Source organism: Colletotrichum truncatum (assembly GCF_014235925.2).
Source record: "Colletotrichum truncatum strain CMES1059 chromosome Unknown Contig_0003, whole genome shotgun sequence".
NCBI lineage: Eukaryota > Fungi > Ascomycota > Sordariomycetes > Glomerellales > Glomerellaceae > Colletotrichum > Colletotrichum truncatum.
The window spans coordinates 5,483,172-5,504,540 of record NW_027222400.1 but is presented as its reverse complement, the minus strand read 5'-3'; the positions used below and the strand labels follow the sequence as shown (position 1 = coordinate 5,504,540).

Genomic DNA, 21,369 nt, shown 5'->3' with positions numbered 1-21,369 from the left:
AAAGACCCAATTAAGCAAGTCTGTGGTTATGGGCAGAACTTCCAAGGGCCGAAGTGCCATGGCTTGCAAAGCATGCCATGCACAAAAGTTGAAATGCAACGGCGGTATGTGAGCCATATCGCCGACCGTGCCCGAATTGACTGATTAATCGAGGGTTTTAAGGCACACCATGCGAACGCTGCCAGTTACGTCGTAAAGAATGTGTTTATCCCGTCAGAGATAAATTCATACACGTCCCAGAGAGCTATTTGCGTCACTTGGAGAGGGCACAGCGAGGAGCAGCCATAGCGCCTTCAAGCCCGGGCCTTCTTCCAGAGCCAGTCCATAGGGAGAGTCATAATTTCGCATCTCCAATATCTCCAGAAAAGCGTAGTCGAGCAGTCAAGGAGGAACTCCTAGAAGACTGTAGTCCGGAGTTTTTCGTTCGGAGGTTGAAACAATTATCCTGGGCAAACACACACACTGATGGCGAGTTCAAAACCTCTGCCACCGCCGTTTCCGAGAGTTACACATACTCCCGTTTGGATTTCGACTTTCTGCGTAAGTCAAGTCATGTGCAATATGTTGTGTAACTGAGAACTAACAGGCACCCTCAGAACCCGAGGTCTCGTTCCGACTTCCGCCTCGGCCATATGCTTTTCTCTTATTGAAAGCTTTTGAAGAAGGATTTAGCGAATATCACTGGTTCCGTCGAAAGAGATTTCAAGAACGCCTAATACTGACCTACTCTGATCCAGACTCTCAGTCTCACGATCGCAACTGGTTGTGCAGAGTCTCCGTGGTACTGGCGTTAGCAGAGAGCTTCAACCGGTCGCGAATGACTTCATCAACCCATTTGAAAGTCGCAGGGCAACAGCCGTCAAGCAACGCAGGAATATCGGCTACCCTCGATTCTGTGTCGCCTCCTCTCTTCGACTTGGCTCATCCATCGCAGTCCCTCCCACTGCCTCCCGGGTCTGATTTCTTTGATCAAGGCTTGAAGCTGCTAAAAATGTCGCATGAAGAACCAGTACCGGAGGATGTTGAAGCATTGAATTTGATTGTGAGTTACATGGGAAGCACTCGAGGTGGATACGCCAGTTGACAGACGTACAGGCATTCTACTGTTACTCACTGAACCGACGCAAGACAGCATACTCGTACGCCAGCCAGAGCGTCGCACTAGCTAAGCTCCTGCAACTACACAAACCTCGCGCGTTGCCAGAATCCACGACGGAACGTGAAAGCGTCTGCATGGAAAATGAACATAGAAAAAGGCTGTGGTGGACATCCTATTGCATGGATCGAATGATTAGTCTAGAACTGGGTGTTACTCCGACACTTGCATCCGTACCTGAGGGAATGAAGCTTCCCAGCTCCTTTGGTCTCACTCCTGAGCAGTCGGAAGAGTTCTCAGATCCTAGCCTGTTGACTGCATCCATTCAGCTCTGCGAGATTAAACGTAACGTTATTGTGACTGCTGCACAGCATGGCGACATTGACGATGAGAAGCGCTTAGATGCTATTAAGCCTTGTATCGACATGTTGCAGCAGTGGAGGGCTGGCTTGCCACAGGCCATGGCCTTTAGTTTTGATGATGACCTGCCAACGAGGCTGATGGAGGCCCAGTATGGCCGAATACTAGCGTCTATTTACCTAAGATACCATCAGGTGAGAAGATTGTTCTTTTTTTCGGTTCTCGGGTCTCTGGTTAACTAGCTTTCATAGTGTTATATTCTGCTCCTCAGACCGCTATATCTTCAGAAACTTTCATCGATATTACAGCAGCGGCGGATGAGCATTCAACAATTCAATAGTAGTCGCCATATAGTCCCATCGGTAGCAGTAGAAGATGACCCTATGAATGCTGTCAAAATTCAATGCCTTCAAGCAGCACGCAATAACTGCAAGATTCTACTTGGCCTCTGGAACTATGACAAGATTGGTAAGTTCTTTCTAACAATAATCAACTTGGCATACGTGCGTAGCTGATTTGTAATTCTACAACAGCAAAATTCGGCTATTGGGAGTCGCTCCATCTTTTCTCGGGCTTGGCTATTCTTGTCTTAGCCCGCGTGTCCGTTGATCGGACAGAACAACTCTTCCCTCCTGCTGAAGATGACACGGCACTATACACTAGAACAAGAGCCCTTCTCAGTGAAATGGCCTGTGTCGGAAACCCAGCAGCGAAAGATCACGATGCTTTGCTATCCGATGTTGAGGCAATGGTGAAGAGAGTCTCAGAAGAGGAGAAGTCGACGTCTCAGGTAATCGTGGGGACCGAGGACATGAATGTGTCTCTGAACTTTCCGGAACTTAATTTTGCGGACCTGGACAGCGAGCAGAGTATATGGTGTGATGCAGATTGGGAAAGCATACTGAGTACATACACCCAAGGCATATAGTCTGTAGTCTCCCATTCAGTGTGGTGAAATTGAAAGACCAGTCGATATTCTCTTCGGCTATGCCACGGACTTTATCCCCGCTCCGACCATCAAATCGGGAGGAACTGTGTACCAAAGGCAACTTATAGCTTGTCTACCGTGGATAAGAGCTACATGGTAGTGGTCTAGCCAATGCTCTCTGCAGGCAATAAGCCCGGCCATATTGTCATTCTTGTAGGCTAAAATCAACCCGCACGATTCGGAACACTGCTCCGCACTTCTCGGTTGGTAAATAGCAAATTATTTATTACAATGCAGTTCTCATACGCAGAATGTCAGGACCTAGCGAAATTGATCTGTTCAGCTGAGACCGATATTGGCTCAACGCAACTTCCCACATGGCCTAGACACATTCGGGGAGTAATAGCCTCGGCCTCCGTCCGAGATGACGCGACTCTGTCAAAAGCTTGTATGGACTTCAATCAGACTTTAATTGGACTGTGGCGAGGCATGAGATCGTGTAAATTAATGAAAATCTGACTGATGCCACTGGCGATATTAAACAAGGCCCAGGCACTCTGTGGCACCACACCTGGGAGTCCAGCTGAGACGTCTGAAACTATACCATCATGCATGCAAGTTGCAGAGAACCAAGGTCTATGGGGCCATAGGAGTCAACTTGGACATGTCTAATTCGCTCCGTTACCGGAAGATCCTGCTGAATGGAAGCAAACACATCTCTTAATTATAAAAGGAAAGCTGTATCCAGCTGTCAGGCATCCACTCGTTCTTCCATCATCATACTTCAACTATACATCTGAGTTCCCCATCAGATCATTGACATCATGTTATCGAAACTTTGCCTTTTGGCGTGCCTAGCAGTGTAAGTAAGTAGGAACGCAGAATGTGATTAGTGCTAAGTCAAGTTTCGTTCTCAGTGGAGGTCTAGGGGCTCCTCAGCGTCCTATTACCTTGACGCCCATCACAATTACGAAATCTTCCAGAGGTGGTTTTCCAGACTGGCCTTCCTTTACACCTGACCCTCCAGAGGAACCCTCAACTACTACACCCCTATTGATTACATCAAGCTCCAAACCAGTCGTAACAACCACTTCGTCGGTAAGCACGCGAGATGGTCCAGGTCCGAGCACATCCGCCCCTGCGAGAACGACGACGAAGGCCCAGCCGCCGGCAAATTGCCCAGCTGCAACTGCTACAGGAACGGCATGCAAGACCTGTTTTGTGCCTCAATGCACGGCCAAGGAGACATTGACGCAACAGTGCGGGTGCCCCAACGCTATTCCGACAGTCACCACCAACTTTCCATGCAATGATCCTGGCGTTTGCAACAAGATTGGATGCAGAACTATTTATCAGACTGTAACGCAAAACTGTTAACGGATTCGAGAAAGATTGCTTCTAGAATGCAGCTACGAGTATACAAATCACATTGAAATCACAACTTTGAAATTGCAGTATGAGCTCTTGGTAGTTTTCATGTGTCTTCTGTCATTGAAGACTTTGTGATGTCATTGACAGCTTGGTATCGACCTCGTTACATTACTTGTTCACGGTACTATGTGCCGACACATGTAAGCGCTAAATCATCCTCGCCTCCTTGCGTCCATTATCAACAAAATAAAACTCTCTGGATATATCCATGTATACGAGCTCCCATTACCCGCTTAGTAAACGTAGAAGTTGGTAGCGGTGGGGTCCTCCCTTTTCTTCTTGTTGTTCATCCGGATAAGCATGAACTTCATGAACCAAGCGCAGGCAACAACGCCAAGGGAGAAGCCAATGCTAGCACACATGGCGGTGAGATAACGAGGCTCATCAGAGCTGGGCCAGAGGTAAGGGGTGTAGATACTAGCGGCGTTTCCAAGGGTGTTAGCCATGGCAATTGCGACGGCCTTCTTCTCGTCGGTCTGGCCGAGAACCGAAGATGTCCAGCCGAGAATGAGGTTGTTCACGCCGTAGGTGGCACCAACGAAGAGCATGATACCAGTGTAGCGGACACCCATGTTGAGGGAGGCGACAGACATGACAAAACCAACACAGACGATGAGCTTGCTGATGGTGATATGCCACGTGCGCTCGTTGTACTTTCCAGACGACCAGGGAACCAAGACGGAGAAGAAGGCGGAGAAGACGTAAGGCGGGCAGGTGAGGACGAGGGTGATGGTGGTGTTGAACTTGAGGGTCTTGACGACGCTGGGGAGGAAGTTCTTGAAGCCGTTGGCAGACAAGTGGAGGTTGTCCATGAGGCAGAAGACCCAGGTGCGCCAGTCCGTGCATGCCTCGCGCAGACCAGTCCAGACGGAGGTTCCCTCCCGACGGTCAGTAGTGTCGTTGTAGATTCGGGTGTGGGCGAGCTGGCGCTCCTCCTCGGTCAACCAACGAGTCTTGAGGGGGCTGTCGGGCAGGAGGAAGAATGCGAAGAAGGCTACGAGGATGGAGGCGGCGCCCTGGATGATGAAAAGCCTGGAAAAAGCCAAGATTAGCAAACGCTTTGATCATGTAGGTACCGTAATAACCGTAGTCTTTGGAGCTTTCGTTAGGAGATGACTAACCATTGCCAGCCGTAAAGACCTCGCACGCCGTGCAATTCGGAAAAGATGGGGGCGGCGATGAGACCAGAGAAAGCACTGGCAGCCATGTTTCCGGTGTAGAAGACAGCCATGCGGCTGGAAATCTCCTTGCGAGTGTAAAACATGGAGAGCATGTACAAGGCACCGGGGTAGAACTAGTTTGGTAGGTCAGGCCATGCAATGGATTACAGACATTAGATGAGGGTAACTCACGGGAGCTTCGGTGATTCCAAGGAGGAAACGGCACACCACCATCGTGGCGAAGTCGTGGCACTTGTAGGTCAACAAACTGACGACAGACCAGGCCATCATGAAGCCAGCCATGTACCAAGAAGGGCGGACTCTGTTGAGAATCATGTTGGAGGGAACTTGGCCACAGAGGTAACTTTGAGGGATTAGCTGAATATTCGCAGAATGATTGCTTTAAAATGATGGGCGCCTACCCGACGAAAAGAATGGAGACACAGGTGTTATACTGTTGTCCCTTGAGACCCAGGTGCTTATCAAGATTGTTGAGCTTTCCGTTAATCATCGCGTTTCGGTCCAGGAAGTTGAGGAAGTACATAACCCAGAGAATGGGCTGTCCAAAGTGCTTTGTCAGCGTAGCTCTTCAAGTTCAATTGCCACAATGTCGAGTGCCATACCAGAATGTACCAGTCAAGCTTCTTCACTAGCGCAATCTCCTTTGGGTCGGTTTTCTTGTGAGCTCCGAACTCGTCCACCTTCTCGATGACGGGCTGCTTCATGAGCGCCGGGTCGTCCGCTGTGAAGACATGCTCCATCTGGTTGACACCGGCCTTGTCCTGAGGCGACTCGGGCCTGTCGGTTTCGTTTTTGGCAGCCATTTTGACTTCGTCGGCCTTGTTCTACAGCCGTTCAAAGAAAAGATAGAAGTCTGATGTATGAAATGGAGAGAAGCAAGCCCGGACAAGATTCCAGCCGTTACTTTCACAAGGTTGATGACGGCGGGTTTTCCCTGAATTCGCAGGTTGCAGACTGAGATGTAGTAACTTATAGCTGAGGGAGCTCAGATATATATCCTCATCTCTAATTGACCTTATCCTTACCAGCCCCCATCTTCTCCTACAGTTCGCAGCCATCTAGCCGGGTCTCAAAGGCGGAGTTTGGTAGGCCTAATTGGTGGAGAAGAGGAGTCTCCCCATGGGGTAGATGGGGTACAACGGCTTTTCCGCGAGTGCGGAGTGCGGGGAAGGGGAAGCAGCCAAGACTCTTAAAAAGGCGTTGACATCCTGAACTAGAGCCAGAGCCTGAGGTGCATCTTTTAGTCTCATTAAAGTCTGGGCAGTCAGGGTCTACTACCGGAGCCTGGCGTCGAACGGTTCTAGCCATTCGTAAAGACACAACACAGTCTGAGCCGGCGCGCGCTGCGACATCTGATCTATATCCATCTCTTTACTTCATGGGCCATGATTCTCTTACACATTTTCTACTGTTAAAATCTTCCCGAACTCGATATTCAAATGACTCTCACATACTTGTTACCCTCAACTCCGGGTTTGCCAACGCCTTGGCCTACACATTTTCCCCTCTCTTGGATTACTTAGTATGATGTTGCAAGCCGTTGCGGTACGCGCGCAAGAGATACGGGTGGCGCAGCGCCATGATGTCCCCCTGTCGGTACATACCACTCCAAGTACGAGAATGCTTGGCGGTGATGGCGTCCCTTCACCAGTTTTTCATCACACCCCCGTTGGCGTTGTGCCGGTGCGCCAAGGTCGACACGGAAAAGACAAACGGAAAACATGTTTTCAAACGGATATGTTGAGAATTCGTCTTCCTCTCAATTTATTGGCAGCGTCGATCATCAGCCACACCAAGGGAAACACCTGCAGATGAGCTTATTTGAATGGCCTTGGTTGCCTGTCGGAAAACCGCAGGATGACTTGGACGCTACAAATAAAAACAAAAAGAATGGGAATGCTCCGTACATCCCCAGCAGTTTCCAACTTACCCGCTCATCAAAGATCATGGTCATCTGCCATGCAGGTTCCCCAATGGCGCTTGAACATTTCTGACCTTTTGTGTAAAGGCATGCAGATTGCTGACCCACGGTAAATGCTCCCCTTCAGCATCCTGCACGCCGCATTCCCAACCATGACTCCTCCTCCCTCGGGCGGAGTGCCGCTCAACCATACAGATGCCCTGCCCATTGTGGGTATGAGCGTAACTACGCATGCGTAGAGATAACTTTGAGTTGTTAGCTCCAGATCTTATAAAAAAAAAACGGACACCAGTTGTTTTGGCCTGCATGTGTGCCTTGACTCCAGTGCAAGTTGCGAGGGTGTTTGTTCAGTGGAGTTTGTTTGAGGTGCATATGAAATACCCCCTCACCGACCTCCTCACTACCAGGGTTACAACGCGAAGTGACATGGCATGCTTGTCCATTCAGGATTGGTCCCCAGCAGGTGTTAGTCACCGCCTGTCGGTTGTTTTCCCCGAACCTGGGGGGTTCGCTTCAGGCGCTGCTGTGCAGCGATAATCTCTCTTTGGAGGTGCTCCTTTGTTGGGCCGAGGAGGTATCTGAACCCCGGCCATCATTTGAAGGTGGGGGAGATGTCCCCAGGGGACATAGATCTGCGTTCGGCTTAATGGTCAAGTCAGGACACGGTCATTCCACGAGACATCATGCCATAGTGGTGCAGGTCGGTGTTGGACCGACAAGGATGTCGTTATGGCTCGCTGTTTTCCAGGTATTGGAGGCTGTTGCCAAGCAATGCAGATGTGCTTGCACTCATCTCTTGTGACCTCTTGGCTGGCTTGGGCATCTCCGTGAAGTCTTGAGCTTGGACATGGCCTCCCATGAGCCAGCCGCGTCTGCCATCTCATCCCACACCCATCTCGACGTCGCTGCCAAGAAGAGCTAGCTTAGCGGTCCCGAAGAGGCGGTAGTTACACACAGTCGAGCCAATGAGTTTCCAGGGTAAGAGGCTGCCACTTTACAGCTCCGAGTCGACAACGGCTAAGCACCTATTCCGGCCGATGTGGCTTCGGAAAAGTCACGTCCTCAGACAGAGGGAGCTTGTTGTTTCTTAATCGCCGTCGAAATTCGGACTTATCCTCCAGAGATGTCGACAGAATGACAGAGATATCGGACTTATCCACTGATTACATCCGCCATTCAATATATCGGCTAGACCTCGACATTTGGCCATTCCTTTACGTGTCAATCGGGCAATGGTAAATGATACTATTGCTTCTTAGACTCTGGATTGCCGCTTCTGTGCTGCGGGCGATGATTGCCTGCCTCAACATTCTTTCATCTCAACAAGTAGTCAGGTGGCACACCAGGCATTTAGTAACCAAAGAAAGAAAAGAACGATCATTAAGCAGACATCCAAATCATGTACGAGAGCCTTCTAAAGAATCACTGGATTTGATGCCTCGTGAGCCACGAAACGATTCATCTAAAGTGCCTCGAGGGAGTTCATTCGTTCGCTACTTTCTGAAGGGCTATGCTGTAGGGTTTAGAAGAGCATTAGGCGTGATAATGTATCCTCTAGTCTGTTTTATCCTTTCTGCTCTCCATGACCGTTTATTAGTGTTATCCTGGAACACCGTTTGTTGAAGTGGCTACGCTAGGTTCAGTGCGGTTCAAGCGAGGCATGGGTCATTCGGATCATTCTCGCCGAGCTCTAATACATTCAAAAGTAGCAATGATGGTAACGCATCTTCAAATACAGCTACTACCTAGATTGGACACTTTTGTCATGTATGTCCCACTTGAACCCCTTTCAAGAGGGTGCCACATTTGCGATACAGAGCGGCGTTCCAGGCCTAGTCAGCCGCTCAGTGAACCTGGAAGTGAACTACGCTTCATTCGTGGAAGAATGCAATATCTGAGTTGGTGGCGTTTTGGACTAATTAGAAGGAATGAAACATTGCTGAAGGTGAAGCTGTCCGCTTTGCGATTGGTTATACCATCATGGAAGTCGCGTGGCTCGTTGTGCCAGGATACATGTAGCATTTCGTGCCTCCACTGAAAAGGGGTGTGGTCTTGTTAATCACTCTGCTTTGAGAACTTCACAGCTTCCATCAATGTAACATCAGTCTCGCCCTCCATGAACGAGACAGCCCGGTAATCTGGTTGCATACTGAGTCTGGGTTGACCGAGTGGTGGGTCGATCTGTCACATTTGCATGCTACCTCTTTTATGCTTCCACCTTGGTCAACTTGCATACTGTTTTGGGTGCAACATTAATCATACCTTGCTACCACAGAATTTCCACATGGTAATGTACCGCAATCCGCCGTTGTTCCCTCCCACACTTGCATATGCGATGAACCAAAAAGGTTGAGACAGGGGACCCCGACCTGATGACTTTTCAGCAGCACTCCGCTCCCCAATGGCCGGAAACATCGCATTTCAAATAGCTGCTAGACAATAACTCTTTTGTGCCATCTTGGTCAAGGCTGTCTTCATCTTCAATACACTAAGATTACCAATATCAAATTCTGCTTAAAAGTAGGCTTTGCATATGCTCCTCGCCACCGCTTTCTTGTGAAGGGGGGAGTCAAAAATGTACACTTCCTCAGAAGAGACTTGTCAGTCATATTCACATGGAAGAGAAGTCTTATAACGGCTAGCGTGCCCCAGAAAAGTCTCAAGTAACTATTGACTCCTATTTTAGCAACCACGTTCCGGATTGCCCTTCATGTCACGTTCGCTTTTGCATCATTCTGGATCCTCAGTAGTCATGTCTGGCTATTTAACACAGTTGGACGGTGAAACTATTCAGAATCCCAGACAGCCGAAAAAGCAAGCGATATTTAATGTTTGGACTTCTTATTGTCCCTTATTGTACTTGCTGCTCCAATCATGTTTCCATTGGGCATGGTATGCAATAGCGGTGTGTACTTGGCATGAGAAAGGGTGGCCAAGCTGGGTAAAGTAAGCTAGAATCACCCTCCCAACTCGTTTCGTCTTCAATGATCAACCTTACACTAATTAAATTCATTTGGTAGTGTGCATATGGCATCCATCTGAAAGCGAACCCAACAGTGATCTCGATAGATACTTTCAATGTACGGATACTCTTCATGGTCATTAGTGAGAACGTGTCGCTTTCGACTCTCTGTAGCAATATACGGTCGTTTAAAGAACTTTCACGAATTTCGCCCACCCTTCCTCATTTTGCATTTTCTAGCGTGTGCTACAGATTTCACCCTGATGTCTGATTCGCGTTCATCTCAAAACTCAGCGACCTTATTCTGCTGTACCGGGTTGCTAGTTTATCAAATCTTTTATCATGCTGATTTGACTATCGTTTCTTTCACTTCCACCATGGTAAGGCAGAAAGAGAATCCAAGCACTACACGACGTTGCAGCGCCTCCACAACTTAATGGGCCACAACAAAATTCAAGTTTCATTGATGAACCCATTCAAATTTGCTTGTGAGATCAGCATTCTTCCATAAAAGCTCATAGATGACTCAGCATTAAACGATGATGGTTTCCGGTCTGAGGGCTGAAATACTTTACGTCACCGTGACCAGTACACCTGACGATCCACATTTCGATTTCTGGGAGCTGGCTATAATTAAGGCCTGCCAAAGGCCTTCAATCAGAGTTGGTTTTTCAATCCTGTCACAATCTCAAGATCCAAATTACATCATCAGATTATAATATTTTCACAATGGCTGCTGCTTCTTTCCGAGCTCTGCGTCTCACCCAACGCGCCCCTCAGGCGCTCTCACGTGCATCCGCACCTTCATCGCGTCTTTTCCCCAGCCAATCACGTATTGCATTACTCCAAAAACGCCTCCTCAACACCGATACTGCGCCAGTCCTCTACAGTGCTCATGCCAAGGTCATTGGTGCGAGAACAGGCCACGTCCAAGGCGATGATCTTGACATTGACCTCACCATGGCCAAGGCCCTCGGCGGCGCGGGTGACAAGGGCAAGACGAACCCAGAGGAGCTCTTCGCCGCGGGCTACGGCGCGTGTTTCCAAAGTGCCATGAATGCTTCGGCGACGAGTATGAAGATCCAGATGCCCAAGAAGCCCGAGGACTCCATCGTCGACACGACTGTTCACCTCGTGGGAGACATGAAGGGGCTCGACATGGGCATCCGCGTGGATATGAGGGTTCGCGTCAAGGGACTCAGCAACGAGGAGGTTCAAAAGGTTGTTGACAAGGCGAAGGAAGTCTGCCCGTACAGCCGGGCGACACAGGGTAACGTCACGACGAACATTGAGGTTGTCAAGTTTGATGAGTCTGGAAGCTCCGGAAGTTCATCGGGCTCTGAGAGTTCTGGTAGCTCTAAGAAGTCTGATGACCCCACGAAGATGTCGGGCGTGAAGCCAGAGGGACACAGCGACTATCAGTAAGTGGTAATTGCGAACAATTTAAAGTGTAAATAGAAGTGTAATATTAGACGAGGGTTTTCAAACCTCGATTCAATCACCAGGTCGCGTGGCCTCCACGGCGCAAATTCACAATGATAAAAACTTCGTTTCTGACAGTTGGCGTAGCGGTGATGGTATTTTAACAATAAGAAAAGCGGGACTGCCTCAAATAACCTCGCAACCTCACTTGTTATAACAGCCAAACCGCCTTTTCATTCCTTACGATGCTATTGACGGAACTCAGTCTCATTTACATACTTTCCAACGCCTCCAACTGCGCCTCACCATTATAATTTGAGACTTCCATTCTCTAGTGTATAGCTCATGAAAAAATCGTATCGACACTGGTAGCAATGCATGTCTTGATTCTTGCTGACAGCATTCCCTAGCCATTTTCTCATCATGGAGGAAGCACTTGACAGGCGACTATTCGAGTCGGCGGACCCCAACGGTTAGTAATCCGATGCAAATCTCTCCATGCAGAACTCGAGTCATCCTCCTCTTCATCGTTGGCTATGGTTGCTGAATGGGTTGCCCATGGATATGGGAGTTGAGGGTTAATTGGGGGCAGAGCAACAACTGGAGCCGAAGTCGGTTGCCTGGGGTTCTCAACACTACTAGTGGATGCCCATCCAGTTGCATTACTCGAATTTTCAACTCGTAATATTGGAGGAGCATTGTTGTAATTAATGGTTTGTTGTCTAGGGAGAGTAGAATGCTCTCCTAAGGCCACTTCCGGTCTCAACTCAATGCCATGGAGCATATTGAGTTGTCGTATAGTCTCGTCATCAGGAGTTAGTCGCCAAATTCGCATAGGGATCTCCTGGCTGGCTTGTGTAACGTAGTTCAAAGGGTCTGTTGTCAGCTCTACGTGTTGAGCATGTTGTCCTCGGCCCCAACGCCTGCCGAATGGACCATCAGGTGTCAGGTGTAAATAACCTAATGACACTTGTGTCTGCGGCTGACCGAAATTTGTTTCAGTTTTGTTGACACTTTCATTCGAATGTTCTGAAGTTATTTCTCTAAAGGGTAGTGTCACTTGTCCCTGGACAGACTGGAAATCATGACTGTTGTCGACGTGGGGTAACCTAGCCCCTTGACGATTGCTCGATGACATGGTGACTTTTTTCAGAACTTGGGAATGAACTCAGGAATATTGTAATTTGAGAGCTCGTACTACTAGGGAACTTTTGTTCCAAAGTTGAAAGAAATATGAAGCTGTCGTCCAGTGAAATGAACGGAATATGCTTTTTTCCAGGGTTGGATTATAAAGGTCTGGTTTATTATAAGTGGAATGATGCAATAGAACTTCCCATGTTTTAAAGTACTAAAATCGGATTACTTTCTCCGATGAGTATGGCCCCGCGAGCCACAAAAGTGGAAAGAAACTACCAGAGATACATTCCCCGTGACAACCACCAAGAGAAGTTGAAACTCTATTGTCAGCGACCATCGTGAAGGCTGTAATGCTAGCTTTAAATTCAACCACCACAACAGCAACTCTTGTAAACACCAGCTCACTTGTGAGGCAAAATATGCTTCACAATAATGGCCCTTACTAAGTGGTCAATGAGAATCTGACCATGCTGCAGCCCCACGGCTGCCTAAAGTGTTGCAGTAGACTTGGCATAGCCACAACCTAGTCCAAAGATTCACATTCTTATCGCTTTGTTCGAGATACTAAGAGAGGATGCAAATGAACTGATACCAATTACAGCCCCGAGGAAAGTTGACTCGATTCAAAAACCCACCTAGTAGTTTCCTCAGAGACTCAGAAGTAAACTGTCTAGGTTCTATACCCTCAAATAGTTCTCCTCCCCTTAAATCAAACACCCAAGAGGTCCTCACGAAAACCGGGTCGACGTCACGCATTGCTTGCCCAACCCGGCAAAGCGGGCTACACCACTTTGTCCTATTCCTGGGCAGATAGTGCCACAATGTGCCAATTATGGACCGTTATTGTTCTCCCCTCCGTCACACGCGCAGACCAGGCTTCTTCGGCGGGTTCCACGGCAAGCGAATAACTTCCGAGAGCCTTGCTTGGACAAGGGCCCTGCAGCAGAAGATCCAACAGTACGCAGTCCCGAACAGCGGGTCCCTCCAGTAAGGCTGTGTTCGCTAAAAGCTCGCTGGGCTGAGCCCACCACCCCCCTTCTTCGTCAAAAGGCGGTCTCTCTCCCACCTTGCTACGAAGGATTCCGGGTACCAGGTCTGTCTCTGCAATTCCTAGACCTGTCGTAAACGCGAAAATACCGCATAGGGCTTGGTTATTCCCCCCCGTCTCATCGTCCGCGTATTCTCGGCTTCTTTTTATTTTACAGGAAATTTTAAGGGCTATACTCGTTTTGTTTCGGCCCCCAAAACTAGACGTCGCGAGCCGGGATGGACGATTCGTGGGCGACGACCCGACAGTCTGGTTCCAGCGCTGCGGGCGCTCCCGCATACCCACCGGCGGCAGATGGTCAGTTTCACGCTGCAGAAACCGCGACTATTGAGCCGGAGGCCGACGAGGGGTTTAATGTTTGATCTTTCCCATTTTCCCCTTTTGGTATTGGTTTAAAGATACTGATTTTCGCCGGCAGGATTACGACTCTGTCATGGACGATCGAATGTACGAGATCCCGGAACGAAGACGTCATCTTCCCAGTTTGGCGGGGGTTTTGTTTTAGGCTTACTTTACGCGAATAGATCGTCGTATACCCGATCGATATCGTCGAGCGTCGTGGATTACCCCGTGGAATACGGACGGCGATATCATGCTTTTCGGCAGGGCGGTTAGTTGTGTCGTCCTTGTTAGTGCTATAAGACCAATACCTAATGTGCGTGCGCAGCTTATTCGTTCCCGAATGACGAGGTTAGCTTTCCACCGTTCGAGATTGCGTTACCTGTATCCGAACCCATTTCTGACGCTGGCAGACCGAAATGCACCGTCTCGACATGACGCATACTCTAATGTTCAAATCCATCGGTTATAAGCTATACCTCGCCCCGATCCAACCAGAGAACGTTCAAAGAATACTTGATGTTGGAACAGGAACCGGTTTATGTACGCACAACCAACTCCCCGCATCGTAAACAAACGCTACAAGACAGCTAAAATGCCCCAGGGTCGATAGAAATGGGCGATCTCTTCCCCAACGCAGAAGTAAAACCCCTCAACGACCAAGGACCTCGGCGAAAGGGGCGCTAAAGAGAACAAAACCAGGTCGTCGGAAACGATCTCAGCGCCATCCAACCGGACTGGTATGACCAAATCCACCGGGCGTTACCCTGGTCAGATGCTAATCCAAGACAGGCTGCCTTCCAACGTCAAGTTCGTAGTCGACGACGTGGAGAGCGAATGGATCGATCCGAAAAAGTACGATTACATCTTCGTTCGGTACATGCTGGTAGCCATAGCGGACTGGCCAAAGTTGGTTGCGAACATTTTTGAGTAAGCGTGCCCCGGAACTCAGTTGTCATCCTTGAACATCAGTAATAACCGGCTGTGAACAATAGCCACCTAAACCCCGGCGGGTGGGTAGAGTTCCAAGACATGGACGGCAAATACTACTCCGACGACGGCACCTACACCGAAGAACACGCCATGTACCAGTGGAACAAGAAATTCATCGAAGCCTGCGAAGCAATGGGCCGGACGGCCCGCCCCGGTCCGCAGCTGGAAGGCTGGGTCAGGCACGCGGGTTTCCAGAACGTCGTCCACCGGAGATTCAAGGTTCCGATAGGGCCCTGGCCTAGAGACCCGCACTTCAAGGACGTGGGGATGCTCAACTTGGTGCAGCTCCTCGAGGGGCTGGAAGGGTTTAGTTTAAAGGTGTTTTGCGGGTTCCTGGGGCAGAGTGAGGGTTGGCTGAGGGAGTTGCTGGGGAAGGTAAGGGAGGAGATGAAGAGTGCTGCGGTCCATGCCATGTTTGACCAGTGAGTATGTCTCTATGTCGTGGGCGAGGTGAGAAAGCTAACCGAGTTGCAGTCATATAGTTTACGCGCAGAAACCAGGACTTGCATGACACCCCCTTTGGAACTCATCGCTTCGATCGTGATCTCTGATGATGTGAATCTTCAACGCATTTTTTCCATTATTTACATGCGGCCTCCCATCAAGCTTTCGACTCAGCCTTCCCTCGTCCTGGCGCGGCTTCAAATTTTGCCTGCCACTTGTCTTCCTGCTTAAACATGGCGACGCATTGCAATGCGCTCGGGTTTCCGTAGTCCGGATCCGCACCGCCCTCGAGGAGGACCTGGAAGTCAGTCATGTTAGTCCGGATCCCATCTTGTTCTGGTCAGAAAAGTGCAGTGGAAAGGACAAACCTCAATGACGTCGTCCTCCTTCTTGAACACCGCACCCGCCAAGGGGCTCTGCCCCCTATCATTCAACCTGTTGGGGTCCGCGCCGTGCTGTATCAGGAGCTTGACCAGCTCTGCGTGACCGTGGTAAGCGGCCAGCATAAGCTATCAATTTCACGTTCATCAGCTCTCGGAACTCTTCGACGATTAGGTATGACGCTAAATAATATGTGGTAACGAACCAGAGTGTCACCCTTCTCATTGGTCATGTTTGCCGGCAGACCGGCGGGAAGGGCCTGCTGGAATAGCTCAATGTTGCCGCTGCGCGCGCCATCGTACAGCCTTCCCGCAAGGGCAATGGCCTCTGGTGGCAGTGTCTGGGAGGCTGGTTCCATTTTGAGTGTGCTGTGAAGGTGAGCATAACATGAAATGAACGAGAAACAGAGCATGAGATGAGCTAGGGAATGAGCCGAGGTTAGGTACTCTGGTTACCCCGCGCACCTGTATAATCTTACCTTAATGAATTTCTTTTTAGGATAAATGATTACTTAGGAAACACTAGTGAAGCTGAAGAGCATTACCAGAGATCCAGAGATATCAGGAATTATCAAAGAAGTTGGAGGCTGGGTTGAGAGTAGTAAGGTAAGCTGCCGGCATTCGGGATGGTGGGGTAAGAAGTCCAAGCCGATGAGTGAGTGAGAGTAAGTGGATGACGTGAGGGAATGGGAAAGTCTTCGCGGGACCCACGGCTTCAGCGGGGACAGCGACCACAGTGCCAAACCTGGGGCGTTACAGGCCAATCATGTACATTTTATTCAGGAGGCGGCTCAGTAATGCTTCTTATTGTTTTTCTGGTTGGCTACTTATTTCTTCGGCAATCAGGCCCATTTCCAACGCATTTACCGTCTCTGCGCAACTACAGGCTGTTCTCATCTCAGCCGTCGGTATCTTTGTGTATCGTATAGAGCCTTCTTATTACTGTGTGGCAGGCCTCTCTTTCCTTCGTCGAGGCCTTTGCCAATTCCACCAGGAAGAGCGCACCCGTAAGAGATGCATCGAACATGTTTGAGGCAGAATCAACTGTTGCCTGTTGTTGATACCCTCAGCGCACAAGTGTGCAAGTGCCCAGAAGCACAAGCTAATGCTCTACTTCAACTTTGCGATTATCGCAGGTTGTTTCAGGGAGCTTGACCCTGAAGTAGTCTGAAGTCGCGTTGAAGCTGTGCTTCAGCTACCGACAGCGGCTTCGCTCGCCTTCAGAGCGCCTACAACGGTGAAGCAGATCAACGGCGAAATGATGTAGGACATCTAGGACATGTCAGAAACCGTTTCAGGTGACTTGAGGGGCAACACTTACAGTCAAGAATTTGGCAATCAACATCTTTTGTGACTCATCAGACCCTTCGCAGTCCGCCAGCGCAGACAACTTCATCGCCGGTGGACCCGTGGGCATGAGCATCATACAGAACCACAGAAGTGCGTCGTTGGACAGCACAGTTGTCTTGCTGGCGAGCACATAGATGATGCCGATCGAGATAATGGGCCACAAGACGAATCTTACCGCCGTCACAGCCAGGAATGGTACCATGGGAATCTTGCTCTCCTTCGACTCGGATCCGTTCTTGAACTCCAACAACGCCTTGGAGAGCTTGACGCCAACGACGATAACCTGGAGCACGGCGAAGAGGTCACCGACATTCTTGATGGCCGAAGTCAACCAGGCGTTGAAGTAGCCGCCTTCTTCCGGTTCGTTGAAAAACAGACGGTGCAACGCGGGCACAAGTCCAACGAGGGCACCGAGGAGAGCGCCAATGACCGGGGCGTTGATGAAGCTGTACAAGAAGTCGAGGATGCTCTGTGATCTAGGTGATAGGGAAGACCAATAGCGCCGACCCTTGCGCAGGGTACGGTGTTGGGCACGTGTGCGCTTGGCGGCTACACTGCGAGGCAGAAGTGACGTCCGCTCGTTCCTCTCTATGGCATCCTGTTCCTGAGACTCGACATCATCTTCGTCTTCGCTCTCATAGTCGTCATCTTCATTGTCGGGTGCCTCTTCCTCCTGGCCGTTGAGCAGCTTGGGACCCAGAGCGAATGTCAGAGAGTTGCCAATCATGGCATTCACCAAGAAGTAGCTCTTCGCCTTGGCAACAACTCCGGAGCTGTCATCGATGGAACTGAGAATGCCAGTGGCATCTAATGACTGGACCAGCAAAAGGGGCAGACTGGTAGTGTTGTTGAAGGCAATAGCCGGTGTGACCCAGTCAGGCATGCCCAGGACCTTATTCAGGAAGAGGCCGATGCCGATAGAGACGATGGTGTAGAAGATGGCCCACAATACAATGGGGACATATCTTAGCCCCTGGGGTCAGTCGGTTAGTAGTTGCCGGTGGTGATGGTATGATCATGGATGATGATGATGAGCACATACAGTGTCGAGGTCAAGTTGAGATCCAACGTTTGTGATCAAGAGTGCTGGCAAGGCCATACGGACGCAAAAGGTCGAAATCTTCTTGCTACTGTCTCCATCGAGGAGGCCATACTGGGCAGCAATGACACCGGCAGCGATGGTGAGAATAACTGATAAAGAGGCCTGGAAGGCACCCAGGAAGGGAATAAGAAAGCTCTCTGCCGTGTTCCCTGACATTTTGGTGTATAAAATGAAAACCGAACTAGAGACTATAATAGTAGGGCGGCAAGGTGAGGCTTTTAAAGGTGAGCAGTAGAGAGGCACGCGACACTCCGTCAACAGCCAAACCAGACTTGCGCAGGGACAGAAGAGCTTGGCGTATATTCTTGGCGACAAACGATGGACGTCACTGTGCACGGGCCAAAGACGCCCCTTGATGGCTTTCCCTGATGATTCGTCTTGGCTGCTTCCGGGGGGTTGATTTCCTCATGACTTGAGTTATTTTCTGTTGTTGTGATTTAAATTGGAATTCTTGAGACTTTGACCATCATTTATAGAGGTAAAAATGGCTAGAATAGCCCCAAGAGTAATTATAGGTGCAGCCCAAGCGTTGGCAGTTCGGTGAAGCTACTTGGGGACCCTCTTCACCGAGAACGAGCGCTGGAAGTTGACCATTCAGAAGGCTTCTCGTACCTGATGTCCCCATAAATAACCGAGCAAAGCCGACCTGCCATTAACGTCATAGCTATTTTTCACCAATGAAGCTCCTTCTCCCTCGGCCAAAACTGAGCTTTTCCCGGTCCACAAGCTACAGGCTCAACGGCTTAGCCAATTCCCATTCGGCCTAAACACCATCAACGGTATCTGTCCTTCACATTCCTCCATTATACCCGTCTAATATATCCTTAGACGCCCACAATGCCTCCCCGTCTCGCCGCCCCGCTCCGCTTAGCCGTCCGCATCCCGCGATGCTCCTCCAAGACGACACCTGTGGCTGCGGCCTTGTACTCGACCGCAACAGCCAGCGACTCTAACCAGCCGTTGATAACCGTCACCCAGCTCCCCGCGCCCGGGTCAGGACACATTCGCATCCTCGAGTTGAACCGTCCTAAAGCTCGTAACGCCATTTCTGGCGCCCTGCTTTCTCAGCTCCGCGCTGAGATTGACGATATACATTCCCAGTATACCGAGGAGGGAGATGAGGTTGCCCAAAAACAGACCTTTGGAGGAGCCGCTGGTGTCGATGCCAAGGGCCCGACTCGTGCTCTTATTCTGGCGAGTGCTGTCGAGACGAGCTTCTGCGCTGGCGCAGATCTGAAGGAGAGACGGGGCTTCACGCAGGAGCAGTAAGTTCCTCCAATTGAGCATTGAAGTTGGAGATCAATCACTAAACTCCTTGTCACAGGACCGACATTTTCCTCTCCAACCTCCGCGGCACCTTCAACGCTCTTCAGAACCTCCCCATCCCCACCATCTCCGCCATCTCCTCTCTCGCCCTCGGCGGCGGCCTCGAGCTGGCCCTTTCAACGCACTTCCGCGTTCTCTCCTCCAATGCTCTCATCGGCCTTCCCGAAACACGTCTGGGCATCATCCCCGGCGCCGGTGGCACCCACCGCCTGCCTGCTCTCATCGGCATTTCTCGCGCTCGCGATCTCATCCTGACCGGCCGCCGCGTCTCGGCGCCCGAGGCCTACTTTTTGGGCATTGCGGACCGCTTGGTCGAGATTACGCACGAGGAGGCTGAGAAGCTCGGCGAGGGAGACAAGGACAAGGGCGTATTGCTTGCGGCGAGAAAGGCCGTGTTGAGCGAGAGTGTGCGTCTTGCTGGTGAGATCTGCGAGGGCGGTCCCATTGCCATCCGCGCTGGTCTGCAGGCTGTTAACTGGGCGCGTGAGGAGGTTGAGAACAAGATGTACGAGCGGGTTGTTGCGACCGAGGACCGCAACGAGGCGCTTAAGGCGTTCCAGGAGAAGAGGAAGCCCGTTTTCAAGGGCCGATAAATATCTGCCCTGGCTTTAATGAAAACTGACTGTCGGATGTCAGGAAGACTTGTTTTATAGGTTCACATGACCTCTAGTAGCTTAAGCTACCTTATGTTGTACATTTACGCCTATTGAGGTAACAGATAAGAATCATGAGAAGTAAAAAGTGCATGCGTTAGCAGTGCTTGTCAAGTTGAAGTATAGAAGTGTCACGAATGTGTTGTTAGTCCCATACTATTAGGTATTCCGTATCGATCGACTCTTGCAGGGTGTTGTGTGGTTGTGATTACATTACAAGAGAGCCTAGTAGCAAGCCTGCTTTACTGGCTGGAGAATAATATGCCCTGGCTTCTGAATACGTCTTGAACCTTTAGCAAATGCTATACAAGTTGAGGAATATCACTCCAGGAGGGTTCCTATAGCCATACTTAAATTAGGCATACCAGCACATATACTGTAAGCCCATCACTTGGTATATAGGAAAGTCAAGATGCAGACCGAAAGCGCCAATGGCACAACGCCAATGGCACAAACGCAGCACTTAAGCAGAACCTGCACACGCCAAACCCCGAAATGGCCGGTCCAGAACGGCATACGGAACTGTTCCGGAGTGAATCAATAACCCGGATCCATTTGGCATACGTCCGGGCCCTCCAAGTCCGATCGATCGAGATCTTCGACCGACATTATCTACTCATTTTTCAAGATGCATTGGTAACCACCCAAATCCGTCACCCGTCCACATTGAAGAATCTACATTTGGATCTATACTGTATCCTCAGCAGCCGTAGCTGAAAAATAATCGCATTTTTCCGCCCGTCAGGAATTCAGGACTCCCCAAAATACCGAGGCAATGCAAGCGGCCCTACACGTAAATGGGGTGATGGTGTCAAGGTAGCTATGGCGTCATTACCTGCATCGAGCCCATGCTCGTTCCGTGCGAGTGTCATAGAGACGGCCAGGCTACGATACCTTGACAGTACAAACATGATGAAAATTGCGGCTGCGTCCTTTTTTTGCTGGGTAGCTGCAGGTGGGATCGATGATGTAGGTGTGATACAATGTCTCACTGGCCAGAACGCTGTGGCCCTGAACGTCATGGCGGCCTTTCAGTGGGGTTAAGCACGCTCCAGGCGGCGTTTTTTGTTTTGGCATGTGTCTGCACTGCAGTGATGGCCTAGCAGCAGCTCCCGTCCGTCCGCTAACGAAGACGAAGCCCAGCGAGGCCCCCCGCGAAATCAGGGTGAAAGTGCAGCGGCCACCCGTGCGCCGCGCCCATCCTTACCTCCCTAGACGACCGCGATGACATCACCTGTAGCTCATAGCTAGCTGGGAGCTATCCTCGGGAAGAGGTTGGCTGCTCTTCCTCTCATA

At 50.1% G+C, this 21,369-nt stretch overlaps 8 protein-coding genes across 8 annotated transcripts; 5 read left to right on the top strand and 3 right to left on the bottom strand.

Moving 5' to 3' along the window:
* Nucleotides 1–28: 28 nt before the first annotated feature.
* Nucleotides 29–2,384, top strand: CTRU02_206381 (uncharacterized protein; the record flags this gene model as incomplete). Its single annotated transcript, XM_070204705.1, has 7 exons — nucleotides 29–104; nucleotides 163–449; nucleotides 504–540; nucleotides 597–1,042; nucleotides 1,096–1,650; nucleotides 1,708–1,924; nucleotides 1,990–2,384. 7 exons carry the CDS (start codon nucleotides 29–31, stop codon nucleotides 2,382–2,384), a joined length of 2,013 nt encoding a protein of 670 aa, XP_070061809.1.
* Nucleotides 2,385–3,495: 1,111 nt separating this feature from the next.
* On the top strand, nucleotides 3,496–3,636 carry CTRU02_206380 (uncharacterized protein; the record flags this gene model as incomplete). Its single annotated transcript, XM_036728025.1, has 1 exon — nucleotides 3,496–3,636. One exon carries the CDS (start codon nucleotides 3,496–3,498, stop codon nucleotides 3,634–3,636), a length of 141 nt encoding a protein of 46 aa, XP_036580139.1.
* Nucleotides 3,637–4,048: 412 nt separating this feature from the next.
* On the bottom strand, nucleotides 4,049–5,799 carry CTRU02_206379 (major facilitator superfamily transporter; the record flags this gene model as incomplete). The annotated part of the gene is made up of 5 exons (XM_036728026.1): nucleotides 4,049–4,847; nucleotides 4,937–5,109; nucleotides 5,168–5,339; nucleotides 5,398–5,534; nucleotides 5,599–5,799. The coding sequence occupies 5 exons, from the start codon at nucleotides 5,797–5,799 to the stop codon at nucleotides 4,049–4,051; spliced, it is 1,482 nt and encodes a 493-aa protein (XP_036580140.1).
* Nucleotides 5,800–10,608: 4,809 nt separating this feature from the next.
* CTRU02_206378 (Organic hydroperoxide resistance protein) lies at nucleotides 10,609–11,304 on the top strand (the record flags this gene model as incomplete). Its single annotated transcript, XM_036728027.1, has 1 exon — nucleotides 10,609–11,304. One exon carries the CDS (start codon nucleotides 10,609–10,611, stop codon nucleotides 11,302–11,304), a length of 696 nt encoding a protein of 231 aa, XP_036580141.1.
* Nucleotides 11,305–13,704: 2,400 nt separating this feature from the next.
* On the top strand, nucleotides 13,705–15,244 carry CTRU02_206377 (methyltransferase domain-containing protein; the record flags this gene model as incomplete). The annotated part of the gene is made up of 8 exons (XM_070204704.1): nucleotides 13,705–13,783; nucleotides 13,905–14,096; nucleotides 14,154–14,176; nucleotides 14,239–14,368; nucleotides 14,430–14,467; nucleotides 14,528–14,565; nucleotides 14,618–14,755; nucleotides 14,821–15,244. The coding sequence occupies 8 exons, from the start codon at nucleotides 13,705–13,707 to the stop codon at nucleotides 15,242–15,244; spliced, it is 1,062 nt and encodes a 353-aa protein (XP_070061808.1).
* A 175-nt stretch (nucleotides 15,245–15,419) lies between these two features.
* CTRU02_206376 (ankyrin-like protein) lies at nucleotides 15,420–16,001 on the bottom strand (the record flags this gene model as incomplete). Its single annotated transcript, XM_070204703.1, has 3 exons — nucleotides 15,420–15,572; nucleotides 15,631–15,771; nucleotides 15,849–16,001. The coding sequence occupies 3 exons, from the start codon at nucleotides 15,999–16,001 to the stop codon at nucleotides 15,420–15,422; spliced, it is 447 nt and encodes a 148-aa protein (XP_070061807.1).
* A 935-nt stretch (nucleotides 16,002–16,936) lies between these two features.
* CTRU02_206375 (transporter C5D6.04) lies at nucleotides 16,937–17,875 on the bottom strand (the record flags this gene model as incomplete). Its single annotated transcript, XM_036728030.2, has 1 exon — nucleotides 16,937–17,875. One exon carries the CDS (start codon nucleotides 17,873–17,875, stop codon nucleotides 16,937–16,939), a length of 939 nt encoding a protein of 312 aa, XP_036580144.2.
* Nucleotides 17,876–18,931: 1,056 nt separating this feature from the next.
* On the top strand, nucleotides 18,932–20,013 carry CTRU02_206374 (mitochondrial methylglutaconyl-hydratase; the record flags this gene model as incomplete). Its single annotated transcript, XM_036728031.1, has 2 exons — nucleotides 18,932–19,359; nucleotides 19,419–20,013. The coding sequence occupies 2 exons, from the start codon at nucleotides 18,932–18,934 to the stop codon at nucleotides 20,011–20,013; spliced, it is 1,023 nt and encodes a 340-aa protein (XP_036580145.1).
* Between the last annotated feature and the right edge of the window lie 1,356 nt (nucleotides 20,014–21,369).